Raw genomic sequence first — 16,958 nt, 5'->3', positions numbered from 1 at the left:
TCATGTTTAGTGCAGGAAGAAACAGTAAACACTGGACTTTGTAAGGACAGTGCTTCCCTTGCAGGCAAAAAAAAAAAAAAAACGACAAAAAACTGTGTAGCCGGACACATTAGGTTGTGCTGAAAAGAAATGTTACAAAACAAGGCAAAGTAAACCGTTTCTAAGGTGAAATATAAAGGTAAAATCCAAAGTAGTCAAACACAGCCAATTATACCCTGGACCCCAGAGGGTTAAATCTACCTTTTTGCCCTGCATTGTAATGCCTCGTGGCCCGATGCTGCCCACAGGTCCAAGGCCTCCCTCAAGTCCAGGATTTCCTGGAGGACCTACTTCTCCCTGAAAAAATAAATAAATAAATAAGAGACTAATTCAAAGAAAAGTGAGACTTACAGGTAGATGGTTCTGGTTTCAACAAACAGTCTGAGATATTATCTATGTTATGTTCTCATGTTCATGAGTCTGATTAAGTTCCCTTCCACTGTCAGTTGCGCATTGATGTAACACTCATTTATTGTGTATTGTGTATGCGTTAGTCCCAGTAGGGAAATTACTCCTCTGCATTTAACTCTTTCACCCAGTGAAGCAGTGGGCAGCCACCAATGTAGCGCCCGGGGAGCATTGTGTGGGGACGGTACCTTGCTCAGGGGTACCTCAGGGTAGCCGTTCCAACCTTCAGATCATGGGGCAAACACTCTACCTACTGAGCGATCCCTACCTACACTGTGACTGAAACTACATGGAAACAGCTGTTCAACAGCTGCATTTGTATTTTTTTAGCTGATTCTTTGCATATTTTCTTCAGGGAATATTTAATCGTTAAAAAAAAAGTAATGCCTGTTTGCTAAGTCTCCTCTTGTGGCAGGAGCAGCAGGGTTTAAGCTGTTCAACTTCTCAGGCAAAATGAGAAAAACCTGACTGTTATACACAAACTTCTAAATAAAGCCATGACTGCATCTGAAAGGTCTGAATAAAGCTTTCAGCTCACCTTTTGGCCATGTTCTCCTTTTTCACCTTTTTCGCCACGAGGGCCTGGCTTCCCCTGGGAAAGAAGACAAAGAACTGAGTGTTTAACAGTGAGGAATCATGCAACAAGTACTCTGGGTGTGTTTGAGGTGACATACAGGTGGTCCAGGGGGACCAGGAGCTCCAGGGACGTCAGAGGAACAGGTACATGTGTACGCAGGGGCAGGGCAGCTCTCCTCATCTCTCTTACACAGACACAATAATAAAGATATTAAGTGAGCAAAATTACACTGCTCTTAGAAAGGTTCTCTCAATGTTGCACCACCACTTGGTAAAAAAAATCATGACAGCTATATGATTTTTTTGTGAAATAATAAGGGTTGAAGAAAGGTGAATGTAAATATTAGCACACTGACCACTCCAGGCAGGTCACAGCAGGTATCCTCTGAAGCCCACGTGGTGTTACAGACGATTTCAAAAGACTGCAGCTGAAACTGGAAGTGATGAAGAGCACAGAACAGACATTGAATACAGGACAGAGGAAGTGATCATCCACAGTTTTTAAAGGTATGTTTAGAGTGCATTAATAGGCTGAGCTAGAATTAATATCAAAGAATGTTAAATACCGGGGCTGAGCCACTGTTAGGTCCTCGGGTCTTCACCAGTTTTCCCAGCATCTCAAATCCATCGGTGGGCAGGTTGCCTAGAGGACGGGCTGGCCTCTCACCCACGTGCTGACAGTCCACAGACAAGGATACACTCACCTGGCTAACAGAAAGGTGAACCTGCCAAATGGAAGAAAATGTGCCGTTTAGGCGTCTGAGGTCTAAGTCATCATATCTACTAACACTAACCCTACCTCACACTTTGGGAGAGTCTTCCTCTCACAGTTCAATGAAATGCAGTGGGGTTAAGTTAAATGATGATCCTAAACTGCCCATCATTAAAACAAATGTGAGAGTGGACGGTTATCTCTCTGCCAGCGACCATAGGGCGCTTCTCAGCGTAGGGTAGCCTATTTTCCTAGTTTTACATTCACCTTGTGGAAACTGCCATAGAACAGCCTGTGGACCTGTGGCTGGTCAAAGGTCAGCTCCTGCACTTCACCTCTGTAGTCCAGACTGAAGTATAACAGGTGCTTGGTGGTTGCTGCAAAAACACAAACACACAGGATAATAAGGTCATCATTTGTTATTTCCCGTAAAAGCCACAATAATGAGCTTAGGGAGGTGAGTTTACAGAAATGTGTTCACTTCTGTTCTCTGTTTTTGTTAAAGAACAATGTAGACGATTAAGGGACTGCAACAAGTCCAAAGACATGCTTCCAGTGCAGGAGGCGGGAAGGTGCAGGCAGTGTTACTCACGGTCAATTACCACTCCCATCTTTGGCTGGAAGTCATTGTCTGTGAGCTGCCAGAGAGCAAAAGGCTCCCTGGGTGTATCCTGCAGCATTCGGAAGGCAATGCTGATGGTGTGCTCTGGGGAGAAACCTGCGGGGTGGATAAACCTGGAAGGATGGCAAGACAGACCGCAAGATTCACTTTTTTCTATCACTGACTAAACACATTTCTGTGAAAGTTTACATAATTTTCCTTTCCATGCCTGAGTCTCACAAGCACAGGACAAAAAAGGACCATGTGATGTTAGGGTTGGCTTATGAGACATGCTACAAAAATTTTGAAAAGCATTGCATTAGTGTCTATGTCAGTGAACTGGTGTTTACTCAAATTAAAATACAATGACAAAGAAAAGGTGGAGGACTGAAAGAAATTCTCACTTGGTGCTCTGTGTCAGTTGGACATCTCTGTACAGAGTGTAGGTGGGGAGCGTGTTGAAGACAAAAGGCTCGGCTGCCACTCCCTCCACCGATGAGTGAGCTCTCTGAGTCAGACCAAAGGCTTCCATCATGTTGAACCCTAAACCAGCACAAACGTAACAGAAACACAGTGTGGTGCTTCCTTCGTAGTTGTTGTTGTTTGTTTTGTTTTTTTTAAGTTTCAGTTTAAAGGGAGGACAGTGTGTCTCACCTTTAACAATGCTGTTTCTGATGGTGACTTCAGGGCACACTGCAACACAAGAGTGTAAAAGTAGGCAAAAGTACTGCTGTATGCTCGGGTTTTATTCAAAAACAGTGTGTGCACACAGTCAAAGGAGCTTGCAAAGAAAAGCGTCTGGACTTCTTTAAGTTACTTGAAGTATACGATTCAAATGAATTGAATCGTATACTTCGTATACTTCAAGTAACTTAAAGAAGTCCAGACGCTTTTCTTTGCAAGCTCCTTTGACTACGATGACCTGGATGACTGAGAACCTTCACAGACACAGTGTGTGCACACACCAACTTCCTTAGAAATATTTCTTAGAAAACTTATTGTTTACAATTTAAAAACAAACGTGATCTCCATCGTATTAAAAAGCTTTGCATATCAGCACCACAGTCATTAAAAAACTATGCCCATTCTTACCAGAGGTCAACACTTTCACTTAATTTCTTTTTATATTAATCTTGAAGTTATTGTTTATTCCACAACTTGCTTCCGGTATGATGGCGCCTGTGTTTGGCTTCGCCGCTGCCGGGTGCAGTTTGTCACGTTCTATCGTCGTGTTTTTTTTCTCTACTCTGCTGTTTTTTATTTGTATCAATGATGTTCTGGCTGCCTTGGTTTATGATCGTTTGACGCTGTTATCAATCCGATCTTCAATGATGGCCCAAGATGTTCCATCTTCCTCCTCCTTTGGCACTTTCTATTCTCCGCACTTTCCCCCGCACTCCTTTGGCACTTTTCATCTACCGCCAGTGGCTGGATCCTCGGCCAGCGTTCTCAGCGTTCCCCGTAGTTCACGGAGAAGAAGAGGAAGGAGATCAGGTATCCAGGTGAAGCTTAGGCTTTTCTGGCGGCGGGGGCTGATTGGAAAGCGATGTCGTGCGGGTTTTGTTACCTACGCTCAAAACAGCTCCATAGAGAGGAATTTGTTCTCCACGGCCCTGCTTGGATATACAGGGCCTGGCTCTCCGAGACCGTGCTACCTCAGAAGGGTTCAATCCAGACTCTCCTGTTGACTGGCTTTTCATCCCCTCGGTGAGTGGAATATACGAACGTGAAGGCTCTAACCTCGAGTATTTACGTCCTTTAACTCGAGCTTCTCCTAATAATGATGCTCTCACCCCGCTGACTATGGCGCTCTTTAATGCCCGATCTTTGACTAATAAATCGTTTGTGCTTAACGATTTTATTGCTTCTAATAATCTGGACTTCCTGCTTCTGACCGAGACCTGGCAGCGGGGCTTGGACTATTCGTCTCTTATTGAAATGTGCCCAAATGGCTTTTCTGTCATCAGCCAGCCTCGGGGTTCTGGTCGTGGAGGAGGTCTCGCGGTGGCATTTCAGAGCCGTTTCAACTGCCGTTCAGTGAAAGTTGGACACTTTCTTTCTTTTGAATTGCAGCTCATTAAAATCGGTAGTAAGGATCCTTTTTACTGTGCTGTGGTGTATCGTCCACCCGGCCCTAACAGCTTGTTTTTAGCGGAGTTTAGCGACTTCCTGTCCTCTACTATGAGGTTGTCCAAATTGCTTTTAGTGGGGGATTTTAATATACATGTTGATGATGAGTCCGACCTGTTTGCCAGAGGTTTTATCAAAATTATGGATTCTTTTCATTTTACCCAGCATGTGTCCGGCCCCACACATAACAAAGGTCACACACTGGACCTTGTCTTTACCTTGGGTTTGAATATTGATTGTATTTGTTCTAAGGAGATTTTTATCTCTGACCATTATTGTATTCTTTTTAACATGTCTTTTCATGAGCCTATGTCTCCTGTTCACCGGACAGTTATGTCGCGCATTATAAATTCCTCCACAGCACAGAAGTTCTCAGATGCTTTTAATTTAACACTATCCCCACAAAACGGTGTTGATTTCTCAACAGATCTATTTAATGATCATTGTCTTTCGATCTTAGATGAAATCTGTCCGGTTAAAATGAGACCTGTGCCTGTTTCCAAGTCCCTACCTTGGCTAAATGACAACATCCGCTCTATAAAACGTAATTGTCATAAAGCTGAGCGGTTATGGAGGAAAACTCATTTAAATGTTCATCTCCTTTACTTAAAGGATCTTTTAGCCTCTTTTAACAATGCAATTAGAGATGCGAGGGCTGCTTACTTTTCTCATCTGGTTGCAAAGAGCAGAGGTAATCCTAAGGTATTATTTGACACTATTACTGATATCATTACTCCTGCTCCACCTGCTGCCATTATTTCTTCTAATGAAGACTGCGAAACATTTCTTGCTTTCTTTTTAGAAAAAATTAGCAATATAAGTAAAAAATTGTCCCCATCAGCATCTGCACTGTCAGTTCCCACGCCAGTTCGGCCTGTTGTTTTAGAAAGATTTTTACCTGTTTCACTATCCGAGCTGGAAAAATAGTTAGTGCAACAAAAGTATCCTCTTGTTCACTCGACATTTTACCCGCATCGTTATTCAAAAATGTCTTTTACTCTATTGGTCCCTGTATGCTCACTATAATTAACACCTCTTTGGGATCTGGCAAAGTCCCTGCTTATTTTAAAACTGCTGTTATACACCCCCTGTTAAAAAAGCCTATGCTGGACCCATCTCTCACTAGCAACTACAGACCGATCTCAAAAATACCATTAATTGCTAAGATTTTAGAGAAGATTGTGGCTAAGCAGCTTACAGCAGTTTTAGACAAATATAATATCTTTGACAAATTTCAGTCTGGCTTTCGTAGAGCTCATTCTACTGAAACAGCCCTTCTTAGAGTTTCCAATGACATTCTGATGCAAAACGATGCAGGTAAGTGTTCTGTACTCCTAATGTTGGATCTCACGTCGGCCTTTGACACCGTTGACCATTATATTTTGCTTGATAGGCTGAAATACTGGGTCGGTGTATCTGGGTCTGCCTTAGAGTGGTTCTCCTCGTATCTCTGTGAACGATACTCTTCTGTGGCAGTTTCTAAGTACAGGTCATCTTCTACGTCCCTGTCCTTTGGTGTGCCACAAGGTTCTGTGCTGGGGCCCTTATTGTTTTTAATTTATTTACTTCCTCTCCAGCATATTTTGAGCCCTTTTGAGGATATTTGTTACCACTGCTACGCAGACGACATCCAACTATATATATATCTTTTAAACCTGAAGATGCTTCTAAGCTGCGGATTTTAAATGTGTGTCTGGAAACCATCAAAAGTTAGATGGCTGACAACTTCCTCCAACTAAATGAAAATAAAACTGAAGTCCTTGTATGTGCTCCAGACAGACATGTACCCAGCATAATGAATGCTCTTGGTCCCCTTTCAACGTTTGTGAAATCGTCTATCAGGAACCTAGGAATAACCTTCGATCCTGCTCTTACATTGGATATTCACGTCAAATCTCTGGTTCGGTCTTGCTTCTATCATTTAAGAAATATTTCTAAATTGAGCCCCATAATATCTCATACTGAACTGGAGATTGTTATTCATGCTTTTATTTCATCACGACTGGACTATTGCAATTCACTGTTCACATGTCTAAACAAAAGTTCCCTGGAGCGTCTGCAGATTGTCCAAAATGCTGCAGCAAGGCTTCTGACGAAAACATCGAAATACTCACATATAACACCGTTGCTTATACAGCTGAACTGGCTCCCTGTCGAATTCAGAGTCCACTTTAAGATTCTGGTTCTGACATTTAAGGCTCTTCAAGAACAAGCACCATCATACATCATTGAACTCTTACAGCCCTATGCCCCTAGTAGGTCTCTGAGGTCTTGTGGTCAGGGCCTACTTGTTATTCAGTATACGAGACTGAAAACTAGGGGTGATCGAGCTTTTGCTACTGTGGCCGCCAGACTGTGGAATTCTCTTCCTCAGAACTTAAGATCTGCTGATTCACTGATTACTTTTAAAAAACAGCTAAAAACACATCTTTTTAAAATTGCATTTTGTTAACTTTTGACTGTACTTTGTCTTTTTAATCTGTTCCTATACCTTGTAAAGCACTTTGTGATCTTTTATCTAGAAATGTGCTATATAAATAAAAGTTTACTTACTTACTTACTTAACTGCCCGATTATCAAATGGGCCCCTCCTTCCTTCTTTTATTCTGGTTTGTCATTCTTCACCTTTAAACATATTCTAGGTTAAACGTTTATTATTATTATTATTATTATTGTCTAATATTATTATTATTCAATTTTTTTCTTTGTGTTTTTGTAATTTCACCACAATCTACCTCAATACCGCATTTATATCTAAAAATATGGAAACACGCTAGCTGTGAATAGCTGGTGTGCACATGTCTATTTACAGTGATTCAGTCACTAACATGCAGTAGTAACAATAACAGTGTCTAGTGCACATGGTCCGTGAATCCGGTGGTAACTTTGACGGCACCCCTCTGATTTTTGTGCGCATACAGGTAAATGATAGTGTTGGTGAAAACTGATTGCTGCACAGGACTGGAACATATTATTGGTGGGCTATTGCCTTTCAGCTGGAGTTTGATTCATGCAAAGACAGAAACACACACACACACACACACACACACACACACACACTGTGACTGGGGAATCTGCTGAACTCGTGTGTTAAATTCAGCCCAAAATATTTCATAGGCTACTCAGAAGAAGTTGAAGATAAAGTATACGTGGATCTAAAGATTTACCTTCATTGTGGATAGGGTACATCCGGGGATGGATGGCAATTCGGGCTGGAGCTGCAGCTGTAATAAAATTGCATTGAAATTATTTATATAGAATAATATATTACTGTTCATACATAAACTCTGAATTAAATTAGTTTTTGTGTTTGCTGGCCAATGATCATCTGTGTTTCTGAGAACATGTCAGACCTGTGGGATGGAGGATGGAGACTGCCGGGCCCTCTGCTGAGCCGAGAAGAGAGTGCACACTGATGCGATACAGAGTCTCAGGTTCCAGATCAGTGAAACAGTGGCTTCTGCTGGACTTACTCACAACTTCTTGCTTTGATTGCTTGTCTATGCACACATGCACGACAGAGTAAATTGCCAGCAATCACTGTATGTTCTGTTACAACTAATAACTCACATATAATATATTTATATTATATATATATAATTATTTTCATATAAATTATGAAAATAATTTCATATTTTTTGGATGTTTGTCACACTTAAATATTTCAGATGATGAAAAACATTTAAATTAGACAAAGATAACACAAGTAAACACAAAATGCAGTTGCTAAATGAAGGGGTTAATAATTAAGGGAAAAAACCCTCCAAAGCAGGTAGACAGCAGCAATTCATGGTTCTATTTACCGCAGCAAGTCTTCTAGGTCCTGAAGCAGAAAAACAGCTCCAGATAATACATTACCACCACCATGCCATATCAAAAAGCACCACTGAACGACACAGGAAATCATTCTGTCTGCATCCCAAGTCTGCAATTAATCAGGCCTGAGTGTGTTTAGTGAAACTCAACTCAGCTTTCCAAAAAATGTAGTTAGTTACAGTTAATTCATGATTTAACAAGAGGGGCAATCTTTTTTTTTTTTTCCACAGGACCAGGGAGGTTTTCCTAATCTATGAAATCATCATTTAAAAACTGCATTTTGTATTTACTTGTCTTATCTTTCTTCTAATATTAAAATTTGTTTGATGATGCAAAACACTAGGAAATCAGGAAGGGGGCAAACACCTTTTCACATCACTGTAGACATGATTACAGAATACCTTTTACATCCTGGATTACAATACGATATCCATCAACGGCAGATACTGGTCTCCATGACACACAGATACTGGAGTGGTCTGACCTGACCACACTCGCACTGCTTACCCGCAAAGTGGCTAGAGAGACAGAAAAAAAGGAAGAAAACAAGCAAAAAAAAAAAAAAAACAAAGCCAAAGAATGTCATCTGCACACTAGCATGGACAATAAACGTAGACACAGTGCACCCAGTAATTTTTGAACTTACAACCAAGTATCAAGAGCAGTACTGGTATTGTACTGGTACTGGCTGCTGTCTCATTGTTCAGAGAGCCCATCATTATGCAGAGAAAGGAATCTGCGTCTCTGGACCAAAATGACTGTACGTGTAGTGCTGTAGAAACAATACTGCCCAAAAACATATGCATATCCCTCCTGTAAGGGTAAAGTAATGGGACATTTGCACTTTTTGCATGTAAACCTGTCGCTCTTCACTGGAAGTTGCACTTGAGCTGTCTTGACATCTTTCCCTTGTTTGACTCACCAGTTTTGCCCTGAGCTGAACCGCTGCCTCCTTCTCTGTTGTGGTACTCAGCAGTGACCAAGATGCTGTAGCGCGTATCTGGCTGCAGTGACTCCAGCATCACCTGCTTCTCTCCACCAGGGACCAGCACCTGCAGAGAACAAACAACACTATCATCCCAACACAGTCAGAACTCATTTAAAGTTTTGGGACTTATGGAATTCTGACACATGACAGCCGGCTGAAGCCCAGAAGAGGTGAAGATGTAATGACTACGACCCACTCACAGTGTGATCCTGGCTATCAGCTCCAGTCAATGCTGTGTAGGACACGCGATACTGGAGGACATGAGCATTGGGAGGTACCCAACTGATCACCATGCTGACGGCAGTCTCATCAGAAACCGTGAGGCTGGTTGGGCCTCCACCAGACACTGCAGCAACATCATAGAAGAGATAAAGTACCACAGCTAACGACACTTAACCCTCACTTTGTTCCTTTATAGGAGGAAATTATTTTGGCAGCAAAGCAAAGTGTTTTTTAGACAATAAATGTAAAGTATAACAGAGAATTTGATACTTTGATTTGATACTTTAACCTCACTACATTTATTTCATAGCTCAGAGTTCTAGTTACTCAAAGATGAGAATTTAGATGTGAAATTTAACCTTTAAGTGACTAGTACTTTAAGAACTGCCATCAATTACACAATGAAGTTCATTTACTTACAGGTTATTGTAGTAGTAATGCTATATTGTACAGAATATGACACGAAGGGCTGCTGACCACAGAAAAGTAAAAGGTAACTGGGCCTAAAGACTAACAGGAGAAAAACAAAGCTTTCTGTGATTCTATGATTTTTATTTCTGTGTTTTTGTGGTAATCTTGGATATCTTAGGTTGTCTCATTACTGTCACATATGTCCTATCATTAAAACACTGGCTTCTAACAACTAACAGTGTCTCAAAAATAATGTAATAAATAAACAAATAATATGGATGCATGACTCAAATGCATGACTTTTAACTTGTGTATTTTTTAGGCTGAACACTGCTGCTAATGTGACTAAGGTAAATGGTTTCATCAGGCTCGCCCTTCCTGAGTTTGAGAAATGCTCAGGATCAGAAAATGTGTGACTCACAGGTGCTGTAGCGTATGGCCACAGCTTCACTCTGAGCTCCATCTCCATAGAGTGCAGACAGTGAAATCTGATATTCTTTATCATCCTCCACCCCTCCAAGAACTGCTCCTTCACTGTCACCACTCATACGCAGCTGAAATACACAGCAGGGACACACAGGACAACAGTTTATATCGTATTTTTTAATTCATAATATGTACTCCAGCAATCCAATAATTTTCCCCACCTGTCTCAGGTCGCCTCCACTTAGGGAGATCCACTTAATGAGGTAAGAAACAACATCATCAGCTGCAGCTTCCCAGCGCACCATGATGTCACTGTCTGAGAAATTAGTTACCCTAAGGTCTGAAGGAGGAGGCACCTTCACTAGAAGAAAAGAATAATGTGTATGGAAATTAAAAAAAAGAGAGAGACAGCTACATTATGACATTTCTCATTATTAATCAATAACATTTACAGTACTGTGCAAAAGCCTTGAGCCAAATGCTGAAGTATTTCTTTGGACATTATCTGTTTTTTCACTCCTTTTTAGTCCAGTTTTTGTACCTGACCATTTTCTGAGGAATGCTTTGTTTTGTTTTGTTTGTGGAACCACTCAGCACTGACCTACCAATCATTCAAGAATTTAAAAGCATCTAACGCAATTGATGAACCAATACTGTGTCTGCACATAACAGAACACTTGGGAAAGAACCGATTTTTAATCTTTAAGCACTTTTTTACTAGCAGCCTGCAACAAAAACACACCATTTATTCCCATTTCCTCAGTTCAATCTATGGAAAAAGAGCAAAGATAGCAAAGATTGCATCAACAAGTTTATACCCAAAAAACTATTAATAAAAAAGACAACATGAAGTCAGTTTGATCTAACAAATGTAGCCTAAGGTGATGCCTTCATGCCAAAAACAAATATTTTGTCTCACGTGTGGTGACGTTACTGGTGAACGCTGTAGACAGGCCTTGTGCGTAGTGAGACTGAACAGAAATGAGGTATCTGGAAAGAGAGGAAAGGTTCTGCACCAGCACTGAGTTCACTCCTGTCACTTCCACCTGGAAGGATATTTAATATATATCAATGACTGACATGGCTGAGGCAGCATTTCATTTATCAAACATTTTGAACTGTTAATGCAGTAAATGGGACAGAGTACAGAAGCTTCTGTACATTAGTCTAAAGTACAGAAGCTACACTTTACTTTATTAACTTTACTAAACCATTAACTATCAGAGAGAAACTGCATGACTGCAAACATGACTCACTTGTCATATCAGCCTATTTGGAGCACAACACTGTGGCGGTGGTAAATTACAAGTGGTAATTTAGTACTTGGCAACAAGATGTCAGACCTCCAATAAAGCACAATTCTTTGCACAATATTCAAGAAAACTGTCCCCACTAAAGATGGAAACATCTTTCATTACTTGAGGCACAACCACACCATAGAGTACAACCAGGTTAAACAAATGACTCCACTGAGCATCACTAGTTAGACTCCATATGGCAGGAAGAGCACACTTTTACTGATGAGTTACCAATGGTAGTAAAAGTGAGCTTTTAGAAACTGGTTAAAAAACTTGAACCCAGATACAACATGCCATTTTATTAGGTGCTAATGAAATTGAAATTGTGTAGTCTCCTGAAGAGTTACAAGGCTAAGTTACCTATCCTTTAAGACTGGCTTGTTTGGGAAGGTACCTGCTTGACATCACTGCCGTGGTTGGTGCTGTAGGTGATTCTATGGCCGGGGACATCCCCAGCCCCGGGCACCCAGCTCACCTTCATCATACTGTGGGTGACCATCGGGAACTGAACACTCAGTGGTGTTGGGAGGGGGACTGCAAAGTAAAAAACGAAAGCAGAAGAACTTTGAAAGTGCACTCAAGTGTACTGAAGTAACTTTGGAAAGGTACAGTTACCAATGTCTATATTACAGAAGGCTGATCTTTGACCATTTTAGCAGAGGAAACAATGGTAGAGTGCAGAACGGTGGAGAAGAAGAAACGTTAAAATAGGAAATCATAAAGACACAGTGTAAGTGAAAGTGAAAAATCCGGTATTAGACTGTTTAGATAATGTCTCACATGTGGTGGTAACAGCAGTGACAGGGTCGCTGGGTTCCTCCTCATAAAGCGCATAAAGAGTGACAGAGTAGTCTGTGGCTGGCAGTAATCCTGCCAGCTCCACCACAGTTTGTTCTGCACCAAATTTCTCCTGCAAATACAGAAACAACATCATTCATCCATCTCATTACTGAGCGCAGTGCTTTGTACTGGGACTGTATCTGCCAACATTAGTGTAAGGCTGAACACTGATGTTGTGATGTGGTAATAGGCCACTAGCAGTCAGTAGTCTAAAATGACGGTGAGTTATTGAAGATGAATGTTTAGGAACAATAAGCTGCAATTACAAGGTATTACTTTTTTCTGTATCATTAACCAGCAGCAAAATATAGTCAACACATTCTGTCATCACCTCCTTGGCATCATCAGGCTCTCCGTGGCTGAGTGCTGAGTACAGGATCAAGTACTGTGTTGCGCCGGGTGCAGCACCCCAACTCACTTGCAATGTGCTGTAAGATGAAGGAGTCACTTTCAAGTTGGCAGGCATGGCCAGTGGCACTAAGAGGAAAACAGACATGTCTTTGTAGTATACACACTTTTGAGTACTTTGTTTGCTGAGTACACATGGTGTGTAAAGTAACAGTGACAGCAACCAAACTTCCATGGGTGTAGCTTTAACTTTAACTCCTTTAAATAATGAATCACATGTGTAACTGTACTATTATAACCTCACTATGATGCTTGTAGTATATGTATGTTTTTTTCCCTAGATGTGTTATTCAATGTATGTTTTTTTCCCTAGATGTGTTATTCAATCTGGATGAAACTTACTATATAAACTGCCCAGGGTACCAGTATTATTAATATCTATATAGCTTTAGGGAATTCTTTTTATAACACTAAAAGCTGTTTTTGCCAACTCACTATATAAGTGATATAATGAAAATAACATTTGACTGTTCCTTGTTATCAGCAGAATATAATTTAAGGGAATTCTGCTGACTACAGCAACTTCATACTTACTGATACTGTAGCACCTATGACAAAATTACCACATTTCATAAAGGATGGAGCTGGAATTACTCTACATTTGTGCTAACTTTCTATACCTATCAATCTTTAGCACCTTTAACACTGATGCTAGTCTTACATGTTGTGACAGTCCCTCTGAGCGCTAAGCCTACGTTGTCCTCATACACGGGAAAGATAGAGACGTGGTACAGAGTTTGAGAGGAGAGGCCTTCCAGCAGCACAACAGATTCTGAGCCAGGTAACACCACCTGGAAACAAAGCACTGCTTAGACTAATAGTCTGAAAACATATCATACATAAGACGTGACATACATATGATCGATCCGACAACTAAACCCAAAGAATATGTAGCAGCACTGGATAGTATTTGCTGTTCCTCTAAACAAGGATCTTATTGTTGCTGGACAGACATAGCACATGTTACATGTTCTACACATTCTGGGGGTTTTTATACCTTATGAATCATCTAGGAATATACATATATACATCTAGGAATTTTTGTAATAGCAGTGAAGTTCATTTCTGGACCTGGAAATTGTAAAATCTTCACATTGACAGTTGAGATTTGTTTACATAACCATCCTTGTGCTTTAAACCCATATGGCAACAGTGCCTGTGAACCAAGCAGCAGCCTCTGTGGCTAGAAAGTGAAAGTGAATGCTCCAACCCCAGAACTGAAGTCCAAATAGCAACATGAGACAGGCTTCAAAACAGGGGAAAAAAACCTTGTATATCAAAAATGAACAGACCACGATATCATCCACAGCTCAGGAGAGGCCTAGCAAACAGTTACAGGTTAAAACCGCCTTTTTTCACATTCATCTCTCAGTCAAGTAATGTAGAACTTTAAACCACATTCACATTCATAACAGGAAATAAGTCAGAGGCTGAAATGTTTTATGTATCAGACAGTAAACAATGCTTTTTAATAAGGAGTTAATAGGATACTTTTAAAGTCAGGTGGTTGCTCTTTTGTTATGTTCAACATTTAGCTAGCCCCTACCAGCATTAACATTTATGCCTCAGCTCAACCTTCTCATCCAGATATGATCACAACCATATTAAAACAATCACAAAGATACCAATAGCAAAAATGCTAAACTTGATGTAGAGTGGTGCCTAACTCCATTTTTATTTACAGCATGTGAAAAGAGGCAAGATGCTAACCTCCTGTGGACTCTGACTCTCAGCACTGTGGTACACAACTCTGTACTGTTGGACCGGCTTCACAGGATTGGTCCAGTGAAGCTTCACCTCTCTGGAACCAAGTTCTGAAAACCGGAGATCAGTAGGACTGGGGTAGGAGAGGGTCGGATCTGCTGTGGAACCAGGCTCCATTCCTGAACACACAGAAACACAGAGCATTAAATCTCCAGGAAACATCTGATGCCATTAAAAACAACTCAGTTTAAGGCAGAAAAACATAGATAGCTACAAAGATGGGTGGCATACGCTTTGTGATGCCACGCTCCTCTATCCTCCCGCACAATATGTGGACCAGGCGTGCCACCAGCTTGCTGAGCAGAGGGAAGTCATTAACATTGTAGACATTCAGATCCACTGGCTCCGAGGCCACTTGTCTCAACTCCGCTTCATCAGCGTTCTTTACACCTGAATAACACCAAGTTGTGCGTTAGTTTAACCAGCTAAGGACATAACATGTTAAAATAAGTAGTGGAACCCCTTCTGAATCTAGTCTAATGGCTAAGTAGTTTTAGTCTAAAGGCTAAATTGAAAAAAGGAAATCACTTGACCTGCTCTACTTGCCCATCTTACCGACAGCGATGATTTCAATGCCTGCATTTTTCAGCCGGGTGGCTGCAGCAATGGCATCATCCTGAGATTTCCCATCAGTCAACAACACCAGAAAAAACGGAGTGTCAGATCTTGCACCCGCACTGGACCTCATGTTCTCCTCCATGACATGGAGTAGTGCCTGACCTGGAGACATGGTTAGACACTGACAAATGCACGGTACACATGCAGTATCAAACAGCATCAGCTGAGTGTGTACCTGTAAATGTGTTTCCTCCCTTATATCTGAAGTTCCTCACTGCCTCCAACAGCTGCTCTTTAGAGGTGAAGTTGTTAAGGTGCCATTCTGTGCGTGGGTCTCCACTGTACTGTGTCAGTCCTAAAACAAAGATTCTAAATTATACATGATTTTATCATCTATGTTAGTTCATAACAGACAGAATCAAAAAGACCGCCAAGTTCTTCTCTGAGTGATCCATTTCAATATGTCTGTGCTTTAATTGTCCTTACCTCCACGCCAGTCCGTTAATCACCTCTCTGTGGTAACTAGACTCCCGCGAAAGCGTTGCATTAATATCTTGTTGGAGCTGCATTAAATCTGCTTACTTGTGTCTAGGTTTCGATCCGGCATTCAGCGTCTGCCACCTGCCTGTCCTCCTGCTCAATTGGATCACCCGGTGCATCATCTGGCCCATCCACTACCTCCACGGATTTCCCTCTCACGGACTTCCCTCCCCAGCTCCCACGGTCCCGCTCTAATCGTAAGCCAACTGGTCTAACTCAGTTTTGATGTGTTTCCTCTGCTTCCCAGCTCCCTAGTAATCTTCTCCCCTTTCTGTTGCAGCCTCCCACGGACCCGATTCCGGCTTCCTCGCATCATTGTTTCCCCGGGTTTTTTAGTTCCTCGTTTTGCTCCTTTGGTTTTCCCGGGTCGCCTTTTGTTATTATAATAAAGTGTCCTTTTCTGCTAGCGCTTGAGTCTGCATTTGGATCTTTTGTGCACGCGCGCCGCGGCGCATGACAAGATGGATATTTAGTTTGTATGAAACATGGTAGAACTTATTTTATCTAAACAAATAAACACATGTAACATTAGTTGGGTGATTTCTGGACCAAAAAATTGAATTCATAAATGTTCACAAAGGATGAAAATAAACCAGTAATATGACACATAGCAGCTCATACACTAACCACTAACAGGGAGGAGCAGCGAGCCTTGGCTGCCATGTGGGCACATTATATAACCCCGTTCTCCTGGTCAGCCTCTTCCCACATGACGGTCAGATGTAAAATATCGCAAACGGACTTTGAGAAATGTAGGATGGAAACTTTATATAGACCATTAATAATAAACAGTTAATTCGTAGTCAAGTCACCGTTAGTTAATAGTTTATTACTATTAATAATCTATGAAATACTGACTAATAACCTTTATAAAATGGTTAATAGCTGATTTGTAAACAATGTAAACAATACCTGGATGGTTACAGTAACATTTCAACATAAAACTATAAAACTTTAATAAAGACTGCGCAGTGCAGCAATAAACGTTGCATGATGGCTCAATAGCAGTCACTGTAACAGCTATTCATTATTTATATGCTTAAAATAACTATGTTAAAGGAAACACTATGAACCTAGTCTATGAATCGTTCTTTGACTTGTTAACTTTTGCGAGCTGTTTGGTTAAGTATACATACCAAATCTAATTCATTTAGGAACACAGGCGCTTTGGATTAAATGAGAAAGCTGTAGGCCCACGCTAAAGAATACAAACATTTGTGT

The 16,958-nt window shown here is 41.1% G+C and overlaps 1 protein-coding gene across 4 annotated transcripts in view; it reads right to left on the bottom strand.

Moving 5' to 3' along the window:
* Positions 1-16,958, bottom strand: part of LOC147305361 (collagen alpha-1(XX) chain-like) — a 41,747-nt gene that overhangs the window by 6,796 nt on the left and 17,993 nt on the right. For all 4 annotated transcript variants that reach the window (XM_086278026.1, XM_086278023.1, XM_086278024.1 and 1 more), the window contains exons 8-32: positions 15,433-15,552; positions 15,195-15,359; positions 14,871-15,029; positions 14,586-14,758; positions 13,537-13,666; positions 12,799-12,944; positions 12,408-12,537; positions 12,022-12,161; positions 11,249-11,375; positions 10,551-10,690; positions 10,325-10,457; positions 9,471-9,616; positions 9,205-9,334; positions 8,684-8,800; positions 7,820-7,966; positions 7,634-7,690; positions 2,991-3,029; positions 2,741-2,879; positions 2,328-2,470; positions 2,003-2,112; positions 1,590-1,748; positions 1,380-1,457; positions 1,122-1,208; positions 986-1,039; positions 241-336 (exon numbers count right to left, since the gene is read on the bottom strand). In XM_086278026.1, coding sequence (XP_086134152.1) covers positions 241-336; positions 986-1,039; positions 1,122-1,208; positions 1,380-1,457; positions 1,590-1,748; positions 2,003-2,112; positions 2,328-2,470; positions 2,741-2,879; positions 2,991-3,029; positions 7,634-7,690; positions 7,820-7,966; positions 8,684-8,800; positions 9,205-9,334; positions 9,471-9,616; positions 10,325-10,457; positions 10,551-10,690; positions 11,249-11,375; positions 12,022-12,161; positions 12,408-12,537; positions 12,799-12,944; positions 13,537-13,666; positions 14,586-14,758; positions 14,871-15,029; positions 15,195-15,359; positions 15,433-15,552 — 3,065 coding nt within the window. The remainder of the gene's footprint in view (positions 1-240; positions 337-985; positions 1,040-1,121; positions 1,209-1,379; positions 1,458-1,589; positions 1,749-2,002; positions 2,113-2,327; positions 2,471-2,740; positions 2,880-2,990; positions 3,030-7,633; positions 7,691-7,819; positions 7,967-8,683; positions 8,801-9,204; positions 9,335-9,470; positions 9,617-10,324; positions 10,458-10,550; positions 10,691-11,248; positions 11,376-12,021; positions 12,162-12,407; positions 12,538-12,798; positions 12,945-13,536; positions 13,667-14,585; positions 14,759-14,870; positions 15,030-15,194; positions 15,360-15,432; positions 15,553-16,958) is intronic.

Source organism: Aulonocara sp. 'chitande type north' Nkhata Bay, linkage group LG20 (genome assembly GCF_057382095.1).
Source record: "Aulonocara sp. 'chitande type north' Nkhata Bay isolate Kocher_YH1m ecotype deep benthic linkage group LG20, A_spYH_male_GT1.1, whole genome shotgun sequence".
NCBI lineage: Eukaryota > Metazoa > Chordata > Actinopteri > Cichliformes > Cichlidae > Aulonocara > Aulonocara sp. 'chitande type north' Nkhata Bay.
This window is presented reverse-complemented; position numbering and strand designations above follow the sequence as displayed.